The sequence below is a fragment of the Grammomys surdaster genome, unplaced genomic scaffold (assembly GCF_004785775.1).
Source record: "Grammomys surdaster isolate TR1022 unplaced genomic scaffold, NIH_TR_1.0 181, whole genome shotgun sequence".
NCBI lineage: Eukaryota > Metazoa > Chordata > Mammalia > Rodentia > Muridae > Grammomys > Grammomys surdaster.
This window is the reverse complement of record NW_021604626.1, coordinates 176,988-198,588: the sequence shown is the minus strand read 5'-3', so window position 1 is coordinate 198,588 and position 21,601 is coordinate 176,988. Positions and strand designations below refer to the sequence as shown.

Below are 21,601 nucleotides of genomic sequence, written 5' to 3'. Positions count from 1 at the left end.
ACCACAGATGTGAATGATGAGACATGGCTTATACTTACTACCTCACTGTCCTGAAATGTCTGCGCTTTTAAATAAGAACTGCCTGGACTCTTTCTTGAAAATCAGCTCTCCCCAAACTTTATTTTTTGTTGGTGCTAGAAAATCTGAGAACCTCATGGCTGCTAGACAGTGCTGTACCACTGAGCTAAGCTCCAGTTCTTTAGGCTCTAGAAAGGTGTTTAAGAAGTGGGACAGAGGTAAATTTGTTTACTCTGCTGCTCTGGTCTCTGGCCAGAAGGAAGGAGGCCAGAGGATGGTTTTGGAGAGCTGTTGTGACACTGGGAGCAGCAAGCATCTGTTCTGTGTTCTTAGGATTCCTTATAATCAGGCCTTTGTGTTGTGAGATCATTAGCATTATAGCTGATTAATAAAAAGCAAATGCTTTCATATTGTATACATTATTTTGAAGACTGGACCTTTTTCAGAGTTGGCTACTCTAGATTTTCTAACACCCAGTTGGATTGAATTGCATTGAAATGACAGTGTTTTCATAACCATTCCTTTCATCCATTGTCGTGTGAGTGTGTTCAAGTCGTATTTTATTTTACTTCCCTATTCATGGTTAGTCTTTCTTTTTTAGTCCCTTTCTTCAGAAGTCATTCTGGAAAACAGCAAATTGCCAGATGGAGTAACAATAAATTACAAATCTTACTGCAAGAATGGGGTGAATGGGACAGGAGAAAATGGACGAAAGTGTTCCAACATTTCCATTGGAGATGAGGTATGTTGTATGAGCATTTTCTGTGAAAAAGAAAAAGCATGCATAAAAAAAAAGTTGGGGCAAGAGAGATGGCTTAGCAGTTAAAGCACTAGCATTTGAAATATTTTCATATTCATTGCTAAATTTATTAATCTAATCTTTTTTCCTTTAAGGTTCAATTTGAAATTAGCATAACTGCTAATAAATGTCCAGATAAGGAATCTGAAACCATTAAAATTAAACCTCTGGGCTTCACTGAAGAAGTAGAGGTCATTCTTCAGTTCATCTGTAAGTGTAATTGCCAAAGCCATGGCATCCCAGCAAGTCCCAAGTGCCATGAGGGAAATGGGACATTTGAATGTGGAGCCTGCAGGTAAGTGCAGCCTTGCTGCAGCGGGACAGACTATATAGGCCACTTTATCTGGGAAGCCTGTAGAAAATAAAGACACAAATCCTTTGCTCCAGTCACTCGCTCACATACTCTTAAGGATCTCTCTGTTCTTAAGCTTTTAACTGGGTAAGGAGTGTATCCACAGTCTCTCAGGGAACATTTGGGCTTTGTTCTCCTAATGGCATTTCCAGTTCTCTACAGCAAAATACATTGAAAAGAAAAACAAAAAAAGTAGATAGAAACATGTTTTGTACAAGCTGTCATTGGTGACTTTTTAAATTTTTACTTTGCATGACTCCAAATTTATGATCTTACTGTCTCAGTACTTGGGTTATAGGCAGAACCCCCTACTCCCAGAGTTGAATGACACTTTTATCTGTGACGTAGTTAACAAGAAAAATGTTTACCATGTACAGCATTAATTTTGTATTTCTGGGATAAAGATAAAACAGTACTTAAAGTTTATATTTCTCTCTCTCTCTCTCTCTCTCTCTCTCTCTCTCTCTCTCTCTCTCTCTCTCTCTCTCTCTCTCTGTGTGTGTGTGTGTGTGTATGTGTGTGTGTGTGTGTGTGTGTCTGGTGTACACCCTGGTGTCTTGGCAGGGTTGTGGTGAGAACAGTTGGCAAGAGTTGGTTCTCTGTCTACCATGTGAATCCTAGGAATTGAACTTAGGTTGTCAGGTTTGGTGACAAGTACCTTTATCCTCTCAGCCATCTCACCAGCCCTCTTGGCTACATTTTATATTAAAAATTAAACTATGCTTGTAATACAGCCTTTTCTTTAAAATAATAGAACTTTTAAATCTAAATGTCAGTCTCACATCACTGTGGTTTTGTTTATTGGTCCAAAGAAAAATGAAAAGCTAGGTTTACCATTAATTGCCGATTTTAAATAATGATTTAAATATTGTATTTTTCTATGTTATATTTAACTGGAGATATTAAGATACCTTTTTTTTTTTTTTTTGTAAAACAGCATTTTACCAAAAAAAGATTTTTTGAAAATTCTTGGCCTTCTTTTTGTTTAGCATGCAAAATCAGTTTATCCAGTGTTCAAGAACATACTCTAAGATATTTAGGATATTTGAGAAATCTAGTCCTGTGCAGTAAATTTACTCTTAGCTAAGGCTAGTAACTATTTTCAGTTTGTGTACTCAGTATATTTTTCAGCTTTTGGGATTGCATTCATTGATGTTTTGTATGTTAATAGACCCTTGCTTCAAATTTAGTGGCAGGTAGTCTGTAACAGTAATATAATTGAATATATTTGAGTATCTAGCCTGGCAAAGCGACACATGCCTTTGATCCCCTGCACTTGGGAGCTACAGGCAGGCAGACCTCCAAGGTCAAAGTTAGCCTGATTTTTTTCCAGTTGTTTTGTTGTTTGTTGCTGGAGTACATTTTTATTTCTCTCAGAATGGTTCCTTGCTGAAGATACATTTTTCCCCAAGGCCCCTGTATGTTCTGTAAGAACTTGTGTTGCTACTGCATGTGTGTGTGTGTGTGTGTGTGTGTGCGCGCGCGTGTGTATGTAAACAGTGCACTTCTCTCACATCTGTATGTGGAGTAAGCATCCCTACCTGATACTTGGCTAATGTGAGGAAATTGTTACACTTTTTGTTTTATGTGACTGTTTGGATCTTTCTGCAGGTGCAATGAGGGGCGTGTTGGGAGGCACTGTGAATGTAGCACAGATGAAGTGAACAGTGAAGACATGGATGCTTACTGCAGGAAAGAGAACAGCTCAGAAATCTGCAGTAACAATGGAGAATGTGTCTGTGGACAGTGTGTGTGTAGGAAGAGAGATAATACAAATGAAATTTACTCTGGCAAATTCTGCGAGTGTGATAACTTCAACTGTGATAGGTCCAATGGCTTAATTTGTGGAGGTGGGTAAGCCAGCAGTAGCTACATACACAGTTCCTCTAGTGACTGATCTGAAGGGTCTCTGGGTTAACACACAGAAAGGGAGAGGGGTTAGAGCAGATTTTCCATTAGATCTGCTTTCTTCTATGTTGTGGCTTGTTTTTAATTTGTGAATAATTGCTGTGATGATACATTTTACTGTTTTGAGAAATGATCTTTTTCATTGCAGGAAATGGTGTGTGCAGGTGTCGTGTCTGTGAATGCTATCCCAATTACACTGGCAGTGCATGTGACTGTTCTTTGGACACCACTCCATGTCTAGCGTCAAATAGTCAGATCTGCAATGGCCGGGGTATCTGTGAATGTGGTGCTTGTAAGTGCACAGATCCCAAGTTTCAAGGCCCAACTTGTGAGACATGTCAGACCTGCCTTGGTGTCTGTGCAGAGCATAAGTAAGTACTGCCTAAGAGCAAAACTAAGTGCTTCACATAGTCACATTCACTTTACTGACTCCAGTATATGTTATACCACCAGAGCCAGCGGACAGTACTGATAGAGTACACGTCAAAGAGAGTATTTGCTGCCTTTTATGTACCATTTTTTTATGTCCTAAAAATTCTTAATTGTGTAAGAATGAAGTGTGCCATGAGAGTTGTGCTGGTTTTTTTTTTGTTGTTGTTGTTGTTGTTTTTAAATCTGAAATAACTGTATAATAAGTTGGTGCTGTTACCTTATTTAATTGGCACTACTATCCTTTGTTTTTAAGGTTTAGTGGTAGAGATAGAACTCTGAGCGCTATCATAGAGGCATATACTCTAGTCCAGTTGCTATCTTTTGCTTCGGGAGAATGGAAGGTTTTTCTCCTTGACAAATTACTACACCAATACTGCTTAAGTTATTGTGGTTTTATGTTACATCTTTAATGTGACATAGGTCCAATTTTATTACCTATGTCTTAATTTTGCGCTGTGGAGATGTATATGCATGCATGTATATATATGTGCGTGGAGTTCAGACAACCTTAGGTTGGTTGTTTCTCCAGTGCCTTCCACTTTCCACCTTTATTAACCACAGGGGTTTTCATTAACTTGGAACTTTGCCAAGTAGGCTAGGACAGGAATCTACCTGTCTCTGCCTCCTAGCACTGGGATTACAAACATGTGCCCCCATGCCTGGCCTTTTCTGTAGGTTCTGGTGATCTGAGTTCAGATCCTCATGCTTGTGGGGCAGATACTTTACTGACTGAACAATCTCCCAGACCCCACCTTTATTTCTTTATTGTGATTTAATTATAATTTTGGAGATTAGCATTTTTTAACCTATTAATGGGAAATTTACTTGCAAGAAAAATCTAAGTGTTAGCATTGACTAGGAAAATGTATTTGGTTTACTTAAAATTGTTATACTTGAACTGCTAACCCTGAGTTTATATATGTGTGTGTATAAAATTCATACACAGTGTAGAATGAGAGACTTTGCTATTAGGCTACCCTTGAACTCGAGATCCTTTTGTCTCAGCCTCCCCATGCTAGGACTGCAGATGTGGCTACCATTAGGGGCTTAGACTAGATTTTAATGTATGTCTGCAGTGTGCTAGTTGTTGGTCTTGGGCATACCTATTACAGGTTTGTCATGGACAAAAGGATCCACTATGTAGACCTAGCTGGCATCTGTGTAGCACCCCTAGCTGTGGATGTCAGGATCTGTACTGGAAGCTGAGTAGTTCCCCATAGCTGACTAGGAAGTAAGGTTATTATTATTATTATTATTTTTAATTTTTCCAGACAGGGTTTCTCTGTGTAGCCCTGGCTGTCCTGGAACTCACTCTGTAGACCAGGCTGGCCTCGAAGTCAGAAGTCCTACTGCCTCTCCCTCCCAAGTGCTGGGATTAAAGGCATGCACCACCACTGCCCGGCTAGGAAGTAAGGTTTTGTGAATCAGATGTTGGGTGAACACTTTGATAAGGCCTGGTGTTACTAGACCCCATAGGCTTTAAGCCTTAACTAAAGTTCCTTATTCTTCCAGTGGAGGGCACATGCTTCAGGCAGCTTTTGTAGCCAGAGGCTTCCTGGGTGCTTTGCTACTACCAGTGGATTTAGTCCAAGGTGGATCTGAAAAATTCATTACCTACTCCTTTATTCTTTGACTGCAGGTTTGGCAGCCAGAGTATTGCTGGCCTTAGTGGCAGTGGCTTGGCTGAGGCTAGATGGCTATGATCTCATGTGGAACATATTGCCTCTTTATTTCCTCTGAATTTATATTGCCCACTAGATTGATTGGTATGGCCATTAGTTTAGCACATGAAGTATTCTAAGCAAAATTCATCGTAGTACATGCTAAGTGTAACGATTTCTGTCTTAGAGAATGTGTTCAGTGCAGAGCCTTCAATAAAGGAGAAAAGAAAGACACGTGTGCAAAGGATTGCTCCCACTTCAATCTCACCAAGGTAGAAAGCAGGGAGAAGTTGCCCCAGCCCGTACAGGTTGATCCTGTGACCCACTGCAAGGAGAAGGACATTGATGACTGCTGGTTCTACTTCACTTACTCAGTGAAGAGCAATGGTGAAGCTATTGTGCATGTTGTGGAGACTCCAGGTAAAAATTGGAAGATGCCTAGCATTGTTTCTTATGATGCCTGGGTCTTTACTGGGGCTCTAGTGGTAGAAACAGCCTATATTCTTATCATATTATTTATATTAGGTTTATGTTGGAATACTTTCTTCTCAAAGCTTAAAATAGAATTTGGCTAATTATATAACAACTAAGAAAGGAATTAAGTTTTAAGTATATGCAACCCAAGCTATATTGTTGGTGATATTTAAATCTGAGCTTGATCTAGCTTTAGGTACTGGAAGAAGATATCTTAAAGGTATTATTAATGTTGAATTTGTTCAACTTCCCAGAAATTAAGCACGTTTTACCTTTGTTTTCCTAGTAGCCTTAATAGATTCTTTGCCACTCTATCAGGTTTTTGGTATGAACACATTTTAGAGCATGTGGTAAGCATCTGTTCAGGGTTACAGGAAATGCTCCAACTTTTACTTTTTTACAAATGCTTTTACTGTTTTAAAAAGAGAGGACAACTTTGTGGAGTTGTTTTTCTCTTGCCATATGGGTTCTTGAGCATCAAACACACATGGTCAGCCTTGTTAACAAGTGCCTTTACCCAGTGAGCCCTCTTGTGGTTGCTGCATTGTTCTGCAGCACCAAATAGGAGCTCTGTGAATACTGTCGTGTGTGCCTCTGTATCTTTCTGTTGCCTTAGCAATTTTTGAACACAGGGGCTTTGTTGCTGTTTTTGTGATGTTGTGCAGTAAACCCAGGGCATTGCAATCAATAGTGACTTCCTGATTTATTTCTACAGTGTTAATGACGAGACTTTGATTGACATGGCAATAGATTACAGATCAGATTGGGGGAAATGCATCTTGATAAAATACTGTCTTTTTAAAAATTAATTAATTTAGTATGTAGGTGGGGGGCTGGAAGCTAGAGAGAGGTTTTCATGTGCCATGGGTTTCTCCAATTACCCTAGTCATCTTTATTTGCTTGAGGACAGTCTTGCCATGTAGCCCTTGGCCAGTCTGGAACTAACAGCCTAGATTAGGCTGACTTCGAAGTTGTGGAAATCTTGCAGCCTCTGCCACTTGAATGCTAACCTATACTACCATGTCTGACTGCCAATCATCTTTTATTATTGCTTAGTACTTTATAATCTTGAACAAAATATTTTTAATTATATATAAACTTTTCATTATTTTTGATGCAGTTACAATTTTTTTAAAAAACATTTTTTAGTCTTTAGGAAAAGAAATATATTCTATAACCCACAAATAAATGGTTATATTTCCTACCATCTTATAAACTCCCTTGTTAGAATCTAGTAGCTTTTTTTGTTTGTTTGAGACAGATTCTCACCTTGTCTGTCCTGGAACTCACTTTGTAGATCAGGCTGATCAGATGACCTCATAGAGGTCCATCTTGAGATTTAAGGTATGTGGTACCATACCTGGCCTGGAACTTAATAGCTTTTAAGTAGGTTTTTGGGACAGTGCAGTCTTTTGAGTTTTCAGCACTATTAATTTTGTAAGATCCTATCCAACTCTTTGTGATCATGTGAACTTTGTATATACTTAGTATTTTTATGCTCATGATTAACCTTTTCATTTGTAGACTGTCCTACTGGTCCCGATATCATCCCAATTGTAGCAGGTGTGGTTGCTGGAATTGTTCTTATTGGCCTTGCCTTGCTGCTGATTTGGAAACTTTTAATGATAATTCATGACAGAAGGGAATTTGCTAAATTTGAAAAGGAGAAAATGAATGCGAAATGGGACACGGTAAGTTATGAAACATCTATTGAGAGAAGTAAGTTGGTTCCTGAAGTAAATGTAACTTACTAATGGTGAGGCTGACCTTTAAAGTCTTCTTTAAATATTTTATTTTTCCCAAAGTTCAAAATTCAAAGAAGTTGCACTTGCTGAAGGCCAGAAGCCTCCTATTCAATTAATAATTCAAGAGGATATGATATTCTGTGTATATAGTGGCCAATGTGTTTTAGTTCTTTAGTAGGTCAGATTCTAAATATTCTCCTCAGTTCTGATATAAAATAGAATCTTAAATTACATCACCAGTGTCTCAGGCCACACTACAGAAAGAGCTCCTCTTCCTCTCCATACATTCATTATGATTCTCTTCATACGATTTCTGAAATACACAACCAAATCAGTATTTCTAAGGCTAGAATGAGGGGAGGGCTGACCAGAAGGTGGGGTTACAATGGGCCATCTTAGATGAGTTCTAGGTGTGTTTCCTCACTTGGAAATACTCAGCCTGAATTTAAGGTATATTTTATTCTCTTCAGATTGCATCTCTATAAAAACTTGCTTAATAGAAACAGGCTTTGTCTAGAATGTGCTGATCACTGGTTTCAGAATAGAGTCAGTTGGTTAGATAAATGTTGGCCCTTATAGATTCACATTTTGATGCAACTATATATTTTTTTAAATTTAGAAATTTCAGAAGTATAGAAATAGAATTCCAGTTTATAGTGTCAATACACTATATATACTACTTTTCTTTCTCATGAAATCACTAGAAACTATTTCTTTCACTTTAGCAAGAAAATCCGATTTACAAGAGTCCTATTAATAATTTCAAGAATCCAAACTATGGACGTAAAGCTGGTCTCTGAGTTTCCGTTCGTATTTCTTTTCATTTTCTATCCTTGCATGTGAATTTCTGTCTCTCTCTCTCTTTTTTTTACTGCACCATGTGTGTCTCTCAACACTACTGCTATTTTTTGTTTGATTGTTTGGCTTTATTTTTATGGCTATGTGCTGTTTCTCTCATATGTTAACTTAGTGCTTGGAAGGACTTTACCAAATATAAGGTATAGAAACCTCCCTTGTGTTGGAGAGAAAAGAATGCTTTGCAGTCAGGCAGTCCCAGTCTACCCTAGACCTATTGTAGAGCTCTTCAGCAGGGAGGATTTTAACTGACAGCTGGGTTGCAGTCTGCTATGCAATCTCTGATGCAGTCCTGTTCCAGAAGGTCATGGTACATAATGAATTACTTCCTGAATTGAATAACGAAATTGAGTGTGAAGTCAAAATGCAAAACCAAGAGTAAATGACTATTTGCCCATTCTAGAAAGATTCTGAGACTTTTTCTTTCTTGATTATGTGGGAATTCCACTGAAAAGCAGAATACTGTTGTGTGTTTCTTACTAGTTCTGACTTTCAAGTTTAAAACTGAAAGTTTTTGTTGTTTATTTTTATTTCATTATTATCTTTTGTTTTTCTTTTTGCTTGAGAGGGGGTCTTACTATGTATCCCTGGCTATCTTGGATCTTTCTGTGTAGACCAGGCTAGCATTGAACTCACAGAGATTCACCTGTTTTGTGTCTCTTAAAACTCCCATAAAAAAAGGCTGATTACATTTAGCACCAAATTATTTTCTTGTGGATTGGAAGAGCCTGAAAGAATTCATGTTTTCTTATCTCCACTTTCTGTCAATAGAGACAATGTTGGTAATAGCTAAAGGGTCCCCCTGTGTTTCAAGGATGGTTCTCAGTACCCTATATTTTTTGTTATTTGTGAGGATAGTGGGGACTATCTTTATTCTTGTTTTATAGAAGAGAATACGGAGGCAGAGAAACCATGTTCACACAGCTAGTTAGGGAAATGAGATTTAAGTCTAGACTGTGAGATTCCAACACTTATGTCCATATCCTCTGTCCTTAACCCATTAACAGGTTAGCAGTCACATTCTTTAGGAGAAAGTTACGTGGTCAGGAAGAAATAGAACACTTTACAGAGCTGCCCATTTTGATACTGTGTTGTGATTTGGGGTAATGCTGTTGTGTAGAAAGAATCTCTTACACACTGTGTGGAAGCATCACCTGTCAATAAAAAGCTGTTAGCCTATTAGCTGAGGCAGGAAATAGAAGGTAAGACATCCGGCAGAGAGAAAAAGTGGAGGGGGCGAGGAAGGATTCTGGGTAAGAGCCAAGAGCAGGCTATTCACCCTGAACTCTGAGGAAGTCAGATGCATGAAACTGAGAAGAAACCAGCCATGTAGCTGAACTCAGGTTAGAATAAATGGGTTATAAGTTATAAGCTAATTGGAGAACAAGCCCAAGCTTATGGTCTTATTCATAAATAATTAAGTCTCAGTCATAATTCTGGGAACAAACACCTAGGAAGAAAACCTCATGGTTACCCTGTCAAACATAATGGGAGAATCACGTTCCTGCTATACAAGACTCAGCACTGCCGTTATGCTTACTTACTGCTGTTATGCTTACTCTGTTTTTGAACTTGGAAAGCAAACTTGAAGGGCTGCAGGATATATAATCACTTAATCTGTGAATCAGTCAATTTTAAAAAAGGATTTCCAGAAAACTCCAAATAAGGGAATGTTTTATATATTTAAGGGATACAGGAAGTAGCAGCAATACTAGAAATCATGACTTGCTGAATCTCTTTTACTGCTAAGAAGCTTTTAAGGCTAGTTTGTTGGTAGAAAGTTATTGTTAAACTCGTGTGTATGAAACTTAATATATTCTTTCATTCTCACCTGATACTTTGCAGAACTTAATTTTTATAGATAAACTGATTAGCTAGTGAAATTACTGGGATATTTATTTATTTATTTATTATTTATTTTCTTTGTGGACATAATCAGGTATTTACAATTTCAAAGTTCTCAAAGAAGAATTTTTCACTTTTTTTCCTGAGGTAAATTATTTGCCCTTCCTGTACATTTAATGATACTTTGAGTAATATTAATCAGTAGTTACTATTTATACTTAACGTTTGTATTTTTGATTTAATTTTTGATTTAATTTTCTTCTCCAGCTAGAGTATTTCATACAATTAAAAAAGCAAGAGTTTCTTAAAATTTATTTATGTATTATTGAAATCTAAGAAAATTTATGGCTATAGATTATCCCAAGATGTTTTCTTAATGAATTTTATAGTAGAAATGAGCAATAAAAATGAATGAGGTTAAAACTTTTTTGTAATATGGGACCAAGGTTTCTCACCAATTAGTTACACCATTAGCAGACATTGTAATTGTGTGAGCATATAAGACTGCTATGTTGGGACACTGACAAAATTATCATGTCTGTCCTTCCCTGCTATGAATTACAAACCTTCCAGTTTTCACTGCATACCTCACATACATAAGTAATTTACATCCACCACTATCAACTGTTCATAGTAGACAAAGAGGGACTTACTCCAAAGGATAGCCTATACTTGAGATGCAAATATGCTTTGGCTTCTTGGGGCAGGGGCTCTGCCTTGAGTGATGGAACTAATTTTAATTACTTTAGCTTGTTTTCATTTAAACTGATAATCTAATGCATATTATAGTGAGTTTATCTTTAACTTGCTTGTTAAATGCTTGTTTGATTGAACTTTGACATAGTGAATATAAATGCTAGTGTGTGTGGCAAATCAAACTTCTCCAAAGGTAAGTGTTTTCCATATAAATTCTGCTTTAGACTCCATGACAATAAATATTGAACTTCTCTCCTTTTATATTTTGCTTTATGTTTTGTTCTCTTATAATTCTTAAGCAGTAAATACTAGATTTTGTTAAATGCATTAACTTAAAGATAGTTAAATAGTAGTTTAGTAGCCTAATATATTTGAAAACACAGGTAGTTCTAGCATCACACACAGAAAGTTGGAAACTGAAGGAGAAATGCTGTGAGCCCCAACAGCCAGTGAGCTAAAATCTTGAAATTCTGAGCAGTTTTGTTGTCAGTGTAATAGGATGTTTATTGATGGATCCTGTATTACTTACGTTTTCCTCTAGTCTAATGAGAAAAGATTTACTCAGGTTGACAATTAGAGGGTACAGTCTGTCATAGTGAAGAAGTCAACAGCAGTTGGAGCTTGGGGCACCTAGTCAAATTAAAGTGACAGATGCTGGGGCTCAGCTCACTTTTTCCTTTTATACAGCCAGCATTCAAGCTCAGGAAATGATACTACTCACAGTGGGCATCCTGCCTCAAATAACATAATCAAGACATGCCAGAGCCTGGTCCCCCAAATAGTTTTACGTTGAGATTAAAGTTTGCATTATGTTGTTTTGATGAACAATAACCAAAAGCAACTTGAGGAAATGAAAAGGTTTATTTGGTTTACTAGTACAACCCATCATCAGAGGAAACCAAAGCAGGGACATGGGGCAGGCACCTGGAGACAGGAACTAAAGGAGAGACCTCCAGAGAAGTTCTTACTGCTGTGTAATGTGACATACTTTCTCTGGCATGCTCATCTACCTTTCGTATACAGCCCAGGCCTACCTGCCCAGGGGTGGCACCACACACAGTGGGCTGGGCTCTTCTAATTGGCAATCAAGAAAATGCCCACAGGACAGTATTATTAGAGGAAATTCCTTAATTAAGGTCTCTTCCAAGAAGACCTTAGTTTGTGTCAAGATGACAGAAACTAACCAGCATTGCACCACAAACCCTCTGTACACAGAAAAGTTATATTTGAGGAGTGGAAGTGAGTGATCAGGTGTGTGGTCTTGTTCTGACTAGTATTTACAAAGCTGCTGCCATCTTGGTAGATACTGACCTTGGCCTCAGGGCTGAGCCCACACTACCTTTCTCTTGTCTCTGCTCCATTCCTAGCACCTAAGAACATATTTTAAATTTCAAATGAAGTCTTTGTTTCTTTACCTTGATATGGTATTCTTTGTTCCATACTGTGGTTTTGTATTTGCTTTTTAGTAATTCTTTGTAGTCAGTTTCCCTGTGGAAGTATTCTTAAACTTCTCATGTTAATCCCTTTTCTAGTACTCTTCATATTATGTATATAAATTCTATTTTGAACTCTGTCCGATCACTTTATTTCATATCTTCACACACTATACAGTACTCTTTTCAAGGGCAAAGTTATGATTATATAATTATGATTGCTATTGTTCTGCTTAAAGCACCATAGTATATTTTTCAATCCTGAGAAATGTTTGTTGTTTTGAGTCACTTGCTGAGTTTGCAGCAGTTCTCACTCAAGAGTAGAACTGTGATCAACATTATCCTTAGGCTATTGAAGAATAGTAATTTTATGAGGCATGGAAATTAATTAACATTGTAAGCATACTTTTGGTTTGTGACTTGATGGGCACAGTGCCTTGGATGACACTGGCAGACATATCCAGAACTCAGTTCTGTAGAACTGAGAAGGTTTCAGGAGCATACCTCCTTCCCTGGATGGAAGCCAGCCACCCTATAATAAGCACTTCTAAGTATTAGAGTGTGTAAATTAGGTTTTTAGTGTTTCCTTAAGTTGGTACTAGATCTTCAGAGGCTCTGATGGCAGCTGTACAGGTCTATATGGAGGCCATTTGTGAGGCAGACCTTCAGGGATGATGGACTGGAGTCAGAGCACAATATTCTAATAGCCTGAGACTCTCCTCCTCACCACTGTGTCAGATTTTATCTTTGCCTTCTAAACACTGTTTGACACTGGACATTGGAAGAGATTTCTTAAGACAACTGCAACTTTTAATCTTGTTCTAGAATATTGTGATTTTTAGAGAGTAACTGGTAATTTGTGTCTGTTTTAGGGTGAAAATCCTATTTACAAGAGTGCCGTGACAACTGTGGTCAATCCGAAGTATGAGGGAAAATGACTCCTACTCAGGTGGATTTTGCAACACCAAGCTCACAGCAGCAGCATCTTAGTCACAGTAGGGTAGCTTTGGGGCTCTGTGGCCAGGGGTTTATTCACATGCAGGTTTGGAAAATGTACAATATGTATAATTTTTAATTTTTTATTATTTTGAAAATAATGTTATAATCCATGCCAGGGACTGACAGAAGACTTGAGAAAGGATCTTTATCCTTGTCAGCTGAGGTCACAGTGTGCCTTTTTAACCCTTCCTCCTGGACCATTGGAATCAAGCTCTTACTAGATTGAAAGACACCGCTAGTGCCAGTGCAAGGCAGAGCTGAAGTAGCAGCATCACAGCATCTGAACCATGATTCTCAACTTTACAGAGTGTCCAGGGCTAGTTATACAGAATCAAACAACAATCCTGCTGGTGGCTCTGGACTTTATTCAGCCTGCTGGCTGCCCACTGGGAAGTTCCAATGATTTGTGCGGAAGACAAATGTGTTGACAGTTTCCAATTAAAATAAATTTGACACAGTTGATTTACAAGTCCATTGGAAAAATTCTGAGAGGTGGGAAGGAAAACTTAGCTTTAAAACCTGTGTGCCATTGCGAGTTACTTGATACTGTAACTTCAACGCCTTCTCTTTATAAATCCAAGCTTGGATGAAAAGTACTGGGAATTTCTCTGCTAAAAAGTCCCTGACTTAGCACTATTCACATAAAGGCCATAATTTAGTAGCATTGCTGAGTAGGGACCTTTTGGGTTGAGCTTATTTTACTTTTTTTTCTTTAATTCCTGGTGCTCCTTTATCACCTTCTCTAATCTTTTAATGTGTCTGTTTGCAATTTGGGGGTAAGACATTTTATCATTACCTTTTCTTTTCCTTGGCTGTACATTTGCCTTTTTCACACATACTGTAAGCTGTCCTACTGCTTGTAGGACTACAGGCCTGGGCATGGCCCCTCAGCAGCCGTTCAGCCACTGTGCACCTTCTGCACGTGCCTTCTCTACTGTGCTTGCTCTGTCTCAAACTAGTCACAATCTTGTTTTAAGTGCCTTTTAATTTTGACAGTGCTATTAACTGAAGTTATTTATTAAAATAAAAAGGCCTAAAATACATTAAGTGATTTGTTTTGGCTCTGTATTTTTGTTAGTTTTGTGCATGTAATTGTTATGTGTTAAAGATACTGTGGAGAAACATGTCTCAAACCATTTAAGCCAAAATGATTCACTTTAGACTTGTGGGGAATGGATAGTAGAACAGATTGCAGTTATGAGGTGTTTTATTCTTAGAATTAGCAGAACTTTTTATGAATATCGTCTTAGACTACTAGATGTTGGAGAGCTAAATATTTAAGAGACGGGTAGTATTTTCATTCTTAGGAAGAACTAGGGAAATCTTTTAGTTTTAGTTTATTTTTGTGTAAAACTAAAGATTGAACTTAGGTCTTCAGGCTTGTGTAGCAAGTGCCTTTATCTCACCAGTCTTCTGTGTTTTCTTTTTTAAAGGTTATCTATAGGTAAGTGTGTGTATGTCTCATGTTCACATGTGAGCATATAACATGCATATGCTTACATGTGTTCACAAGGAGGCCATAGATCAACCTTGGGTGGAAAGTGAGAACCAACTCCACAAACTTGTTTCTTATTGGCCTAGAACTTTCCAGAGTTTTTATACCTTTCTAGTGCTAGGCTTGCAATCATTCATTAACATGCCTGGCATTTTTATTTTCTTTGGGCTCTAGGGATCAAGGTTAGGTCCTCATTCTTACAAGGCAAACAGTTTCCTGAATGAAGTATCTCTTCAGCCTGAATTTATGATTTTAATACTGAAAACATTAGGACAACTTATTTTTATTTTCTAAGTGTTCTTGCTTGAAAGTGTTTTTTTATTCTATAGTATCGTATGGAATAATAGCCTTGTATATCAAATGATATGTAAAGAACCACTCATTTCAAATACACATAGCACAAATGTCATTTAATTGCCTTTACACCACACCAGAAGGTACTGGAAGCATCTTATCTAGTCACAGCAAGCTGGAACATCAGCAACAACAGAGTGATCTTAAGGTTCAAGCTGTTCCAAAGAGTCACGAGGAGTTCTGAAAATAAACCATCAATTGTCAATATTGTCAATATACTCTAATACATACACATGCACTTCTGACAACTTTCAATTTTCTACAGCTTTAGTAATTGAAGCAGATTTATATTAATTAACTAATTGCATTTTATTGTCAAAATATCTTTGATTTTAAAGTCACTGTTCTTTCTCGTGGCAAAACAGATTCCAAAGCTGCCTTATGGATAAGGAACTGAAGCTCTTAATACCTTGAACTCTAGTGATCAATGTCCCTTATTTGTTGGTTAATACCTCAGCTATATATTTTATATATATATCCCATAATTCTCAGTGAAAAATTCCAGCTGTGTCTGCTGCCCCAGTTCTCGTTGGTCTAAACAAGAAGACATTTGAGAATTATTCTCCAAATAAGTAGTAGGGAGGTTGCTTCTGCAATTATGTAACCATTTATTTCGTTAATTCTAATTATTGAACTGTGTTCTCCGTTGTGAGCACCTTAAAAAAACATCTAAACATCTAAAATTTCACTTACTGTAGCTACCTGTTGAGAGCCCAGTTCGTCTGTTCCATATTGGAGGACAACATGCACATTTCCACAAAATTCTACAGGAGTGTTCATTTTTCATTCTGAAAAAAGGTGGCTGGAGAAGAGGATCATTTAAGCACCATCTGCCAGTAGTTCTAGAACCTGTATTAAAGCAAAGGGGAGCAGCTGTTTGCTTGTGTGCTTGGTTGAATTCTTACAGTACTTTGATGACATAGGTGGCTTCATAGTAGGTACATATTAACATCACATACAAAGAATCTGGTTTAAGTGTTCTGGAGATGGGGACAGTAAACCTAGGTTTTTAAAAGATGGGGGATTCTATTTCATGGGTGTACTGCCTCTACAAATATATTTGCTCCTCTGATGTCACAGCACACCCCTCATGGAGACTGAGTTGAAAATATCACACTTTCCCCTTTATTCCCTCTTCCTTCTTTGCCTCTCCCTTCCTCCTCCTTCTCTTCCTTCTCTTCCTCCTCCACCTCCTCCTCTCCTTGCTCCTCCCCTCCTCCTCCTCCTCTTCCTCCTCCTCCTCTTCTCCCTCCTCTTCTTCTTCCTCCTCCTGTTGTTGTTATTGTTGTTGTTGAATTTTTTTCTTTGGGATTAAGTCTCATTAAGTAATTCATTAGGTGACCTCATGCTCCTTCCACCTCTATCTCCTAAATTCTAGGATTACAGGCCCAAGGCCTCATAATTTTTAACCTAATACTCCTAATCTGTAATTAGAAGAACTCTTGGCCAATTCATTTTAATATCTATTGGTCATTTGCCAGATCCCTTAAAGAGTCAGTACCTCCCTTTGTGCGCTTACAGTCTTGTAATTTTTCCTAAATTACTCTCAGTAGAAAGCATTAGAACTTTCCAAAACAGGTCTCTTCACATATCTACTTATTTACCAGGGATCTCTCATGTGCCAGGCCCTGTTGTGGAAAGTAGGGGTGCTAGACCCTTGCAGAACTTGGGGACCTTCTTAGGTACTGAGTAAAGCACAATTAGATTGCTGAGTAAAGGTACTTGACAAACACTCTACCAACTGAGTTCTATTCCCAACACTCTGAATGCCAGATTTCTAGTGTCCATAGACACGTGGATGACATTGTGATCTTGGCAGTTCATAGGAGCATTCTGGAAAGGTAAACTTGATCTAGTCTGGAGAACCCAGGAATTGCCACCCATGAAGGAAGGCTGTCTGTTATGCTAAGCTGAAATTTATATTGGAAAGAGAAATCCACAAACTGAAAGCTTCTCTTGTGTGCAACTTAAGTTTTTGCTGACTCTGATTCTACTCATCTCTGTGTATATTCTCTCTGAAGTCCTCAAAGAACCAATAGAGCCGGGCAGTGGTGGCGCATGCCTTTAATCCCAACACTTGGGAGGCAGAGGCAGGCAGATTTCAGAGTTTGAGGCCAGCCTGGTCTACAGAGTGAGTTCCAGGACAGCCAGGGCTATACAGAGAAACCCTGTCTCGGTTTAAAAAAAAAAAAAACCCAAAACAAACAAACAAAAAACTCAAAAAAAAAAAAAAGAACCAATAGAGCTTGACCATTGTATTACTTCCTGAATATTTCTATGACTCTACATTGACTGAGTTTTATTAGGCAAACTGTGAGTTTTTCTTTTCATGTTAGGGGTTAGTTTGCATGGATATATAAGATGTAAATAATATTTTCACAGTAAAAGATCACAAAGTATAGAACTACATCAACCATATTTTTTATATCTTTTCAGTAGAAATTCAATTCCTTATTGACTTTTGCCACAAAACAATGGAACATATTAGATTAGCATAATTACTCCAACTCATTTATTTTGTCTTTAACTTGTGCGTGTGTATACACACACATGTAGGATTCACTAGAGATAGAGTTACAAATAATTGTTAGCTGTTTAACATGGGTACTGCGAACCAAACTAACCTATCCCAAGAGCAGGTATTCCAAGCTGCTGAGCCATCCATTACTGTGTTTCTTGTTGGAGGAAAAATAGATGCTTTCAAGACTCAAAATAGTCAGCAAGTCTAATACCTATGTCAGTGATAATCCACATTAGATTTAGTATAGTCACACCCAGTATATATACTCCCTAGGAAGAAATAATGTGGTTAAAGTAACATTTAAATGTTCAAAAGCACTAAATTGACAAAAGTCATATCTTTTAAACCCTTGGCGGTTGATTGTGCAATGTCTAAGTATTAATGTTTTGAATAGGTGAATACTTTATTTACTCGTGACCTAAACTTTTTTTTTCCCCCAATATTTCAGGGCCCTGTCAAGACAGGCATGGTTTCTAACACTGAGCCGTATTCATTCCCAACTCTTCACTTACGAATTAAAAATTATTATAACTTTTTTTAATGAGGAGAATAAAAATAGCCAAGAGACAATAGAACCTACCTGCTGTCTTTGAAGGACTTTCATGATCTGGTCCTACCCTGTTCATCAGGGGCCTTCCCCACTGTTCTGTCAGTACCATCCATTCACATGGCTTCCTATACATTGGTTCCTATCACAATTTGCCTCAGTGCATCCATGAATATCTTCATGCTGCTTACCACTGGGATTCTTTCTCTCAAGTGTAGATGTGCAGCAGGCTTTCATGGAATAGTACTTAATGCTAAAGAAAAAGTATTCAGTTGTTTAATTTCATAATATTTAATAACATTAAATATATCATATTTGTTGTCAGGGAAAACAGGATACAATGTCAATCAAACAATAGAAATGGAGTACAATGTGAGTCTGAAGGCTATTGTCTGTAGGAATGATCCCTAGACTTTCTTACCTGAGAGTAGCATGAGCTCTGGACAGTGGATCTTCAGCCCACATCAGCATGAAAGCAGCCCAAAGCTAGGGCAGATGGCTGGATGTAAGCCATAGAGCTTTGGCTATCTGGTGGGATGAGGCCCACAGCTTTACCTTGTTTGTTTAGTTGGTGTTTTGAGATAATGGCCTCTCTATGTAGTCCTGGCAGTCCTGGAACTCGATTTATAGACCAAACTGTCCTATAACTTCCACAGATCCTCCTGTTTCTGCCTCCTAAGTGCTGGGATTAAAGGCCTGTGCTACTACTCCCCACCTGGACTTGCATTTCTGACTATCTCAGACCACACACAGCAGCTTTGCTGGAGAAATCATGCACAGGCTGCGTAGAGTTTTGCTTTATTTTTATATAAACTACATAACTTAATATGCCTAAGATGCCAAGCAAATATAAAGGATGAGAAGATGTTGAATCAGGAAGGAAATGGCTCCAAGTCTACAAAAAAGACCCATTTTGAGGCTGATGGAAACAAGAACTGATGCTGAGGTGTTTGTGGCAACTTTGTTACAGAGAGGAAAATGCAGACCAAAGTGCTGCTTCAGCACCCTGATGTGTTCACATAAACCAACAAGATCAATGGACAGTCCACCAGTCAGGTTCTGCTGCTGGTTCCAGTGGGAAACAGAAAGAGAAAGAACCTAGAGTAGCATTGTAGGAGTTTGAGGAAGATAGGATCAAGATAGATTGTATAAGTATCTGAAATTGTCAAAGAATAAATAAAAAATATCAATAGAGGAAACCAACAAAACAAAACAAAATCTGAATCCTTGAGACTATAATTGAAAGACTCAGACACAAAATAATATTAAGTGGAGTTGTTTCTTGTGTGAGACATAGAACTCATTGATGATGTCTGAACACCTTTTTCATCTATGGGTGGTTTGAAGTGACAAAATGATGTATTTTTCCAAATGGCCATCTGTATGCCCTCTTTTGAGAACTATATCCTGATCATTTGTGTGTTTTCAAGTTGTCCTTACTGTAACATATGCAGTTCGTGCACGGACTGTGGATGAGACATTGGGCTGCACCATTGGTATGTTTCCTACTTGTGAGAGTTGTGCTGTAGTTGAGTCAGACATTTTTAAGAAACAGATTTTGAGTGACTCTTCAGAGGTAGAATAGTGTTAAGACTGTCACACTTATGAACACAGACACAAAGCAAGAGGAGAGAGGTAACCACCAGAGGATCTAACCTGTGAAAATCTTTCTAGAATTGCTTCAACTTCTAAATTTGAAATGATAGAAACGGAAAAGATTAAAAGACCCTATCACATTTTCATCAATACAGAGACAATTAGTGGAAAATGGACAAGAGGAAAAAAAGTAGGTTATTTCATAGAAAAAATTAAAATGGCTGTTTAAGATACTTGATTTCCATTAAATATAATAATGGGATGAAAACTATTCTATATTTTTAATGATGTAAATTATTAATACTTAACATTGTAAATCAATAATAAAATGAAATGTACCCTCTTAACTGTTCCTAAGTGAACAGTTAGGCACATTAGGAATGCCCACTATGCAGTATTTCTCTCACCTACCATCCATTTCCAGAATGTCTTTTCCTCTAGAAACAAGAAAATTCCACGTCTATTAAATGATTCTCCAACATGAAGGTCCCTGCTAGCCACTGTTCTGCTTTTTTGCATTTATGAATTTGCTACTTTGATTACCTCATATGAATGGATGATTACATTTTTGTATTGTGGGGCTGGCTTATTATTGATATGTTGTAACATGTCTGGACTTTTCTTTTTGAGACTAATATTCCATTCTATGTGCAGTACTACATTTAGTTTAATCATTCACCTGTCAGTGGACAGTTGGAGTTCTGACTAATTCCATAATTGAAATGGTTATACAAATATCAACTTGTACTCTTGATTTCAATTATTTTGGATATACCTTAAGAAGTAAAGTTGGTGAGTTTATCATATAATTCTATTTTAAACACTTTGAGGAACTTCCACAGTGTTTTCCATATATTATGTACCATTTTACCTTCCTACAAGCAGCCACAGAGGTTCCAGTTTCTTGATATCCTTGATAATTTTTTTTATTTCTTTTTTTGTTGTATTGGAAATTAAATATAGAATCTTGTATACACCAGGCAAGTGCCTCACAACTGAGCTACATCCTTCTTCAGGCCTCCTTTTTATTTTAAACAGGCTCTCACTGTCTTCAACAGGTAGGTCTTGAACTCATTCTGTACCCAAGCTGCCATTGAGTTTATAATTTTTCTACTTCATTCTCCAAAGTGGCTGGAATCACAGGCTTGCATCCAAAGGTCCATATTATGTTTTTTTCTTTCCCTTCACTCCTCCTTTTATCCCCCTTTTGTAGATAGTAGTCATATGATGAGCATAATGTGCTGTCTAATAGTATTTTTGGGTTGTGTTTCCCTAGTCATTAGTGACATTTAACATGTATGATGGTTTGTTTCAAATTACAATTTGCCACTATCTAGAATCACCTGAGAAGAGAATCTCAGTTGAGGATTACTTAGATTAGGTTGGCCTATGACATGTATGTAGGGGAATTGCACTGATTGTACCTAAACTCATTGTGGGTGTCAATCTCTGAGCAGAGAGTCTTGATGGACAAAAGGTAGATGACTGCAAGCAGGCAGCAGGGATGTATTCATGTTCTTCTGGTCTTTTCTAAGGATATAGTATGACCAGCTGCCACTATGACTTTTTTGCAAATATGGACTGTAACCTAGAATTGTAAGCCAAATATATCTGTCCCCTACATTGCCTTTAGACAGCATATTTTACCAGGGCAACAGAAACAAAGCTTCAATACCATGTATTCATGTGTTTATTGGCTATTTGTAGTATATTCTTAGGAGAAATGTCTATAGGAGTACTTTGTACTATTTTTACTTGAATTTTGTAGTGGCTAGGTTTTAGTATACAAAACACCAGAAGTAGTGGGACACACTTGGGAGACAGAGACAACAGATCTGTATGAGTTTGAGGCCAGTCTGGTCTATAAAATA

The 21,601-nt window shown here is 37.7% G+C and overlaps 1 protein-coding gene across 1 annotated transcript in view; it reads left to right on the top strand.

The window, feature by feature from the left end:
- Window positions 1-14,264, top strand: part of Itgb1 (integrin subunit beta 1) — a 50,342-nt gene extending 36,078 nt beyond the window's left edge. Inside the window, exons 10-16 of the mRNA XM_028767717.1 lie at window positions 620-760; window positions 913-1,112; window positions 2,781-3,019; window positions 3,226-3,448; window positions 5,358-5,590; window positions 7,169-7,335; window positions 13,091-14,264. Of these exons, the coding sequence (XP_028623550.1) occupies window positions 620-760; window positions 913-1,112; window positions 2,781-3,019; window positions 3,226-3,448; window positions 5,358-5,590; window positions 7,169-7,335; window positions 13,091-13,156 (1,269 nt within the window). The 3' untranslated portion in view covers window positions 13,157-14,264. The remainder of the gene's footprint in view (window positions 1-619; window positions 761-912; window positions 1,113-2,780; window positions 3,020-3,225; window positions 3,449-5,357; window positions 5,591-7,168; window positions 7,336-13,090) is intronic.
- Window positions 14,265-21,601: the final 7,337 nt, after the last annotated feature.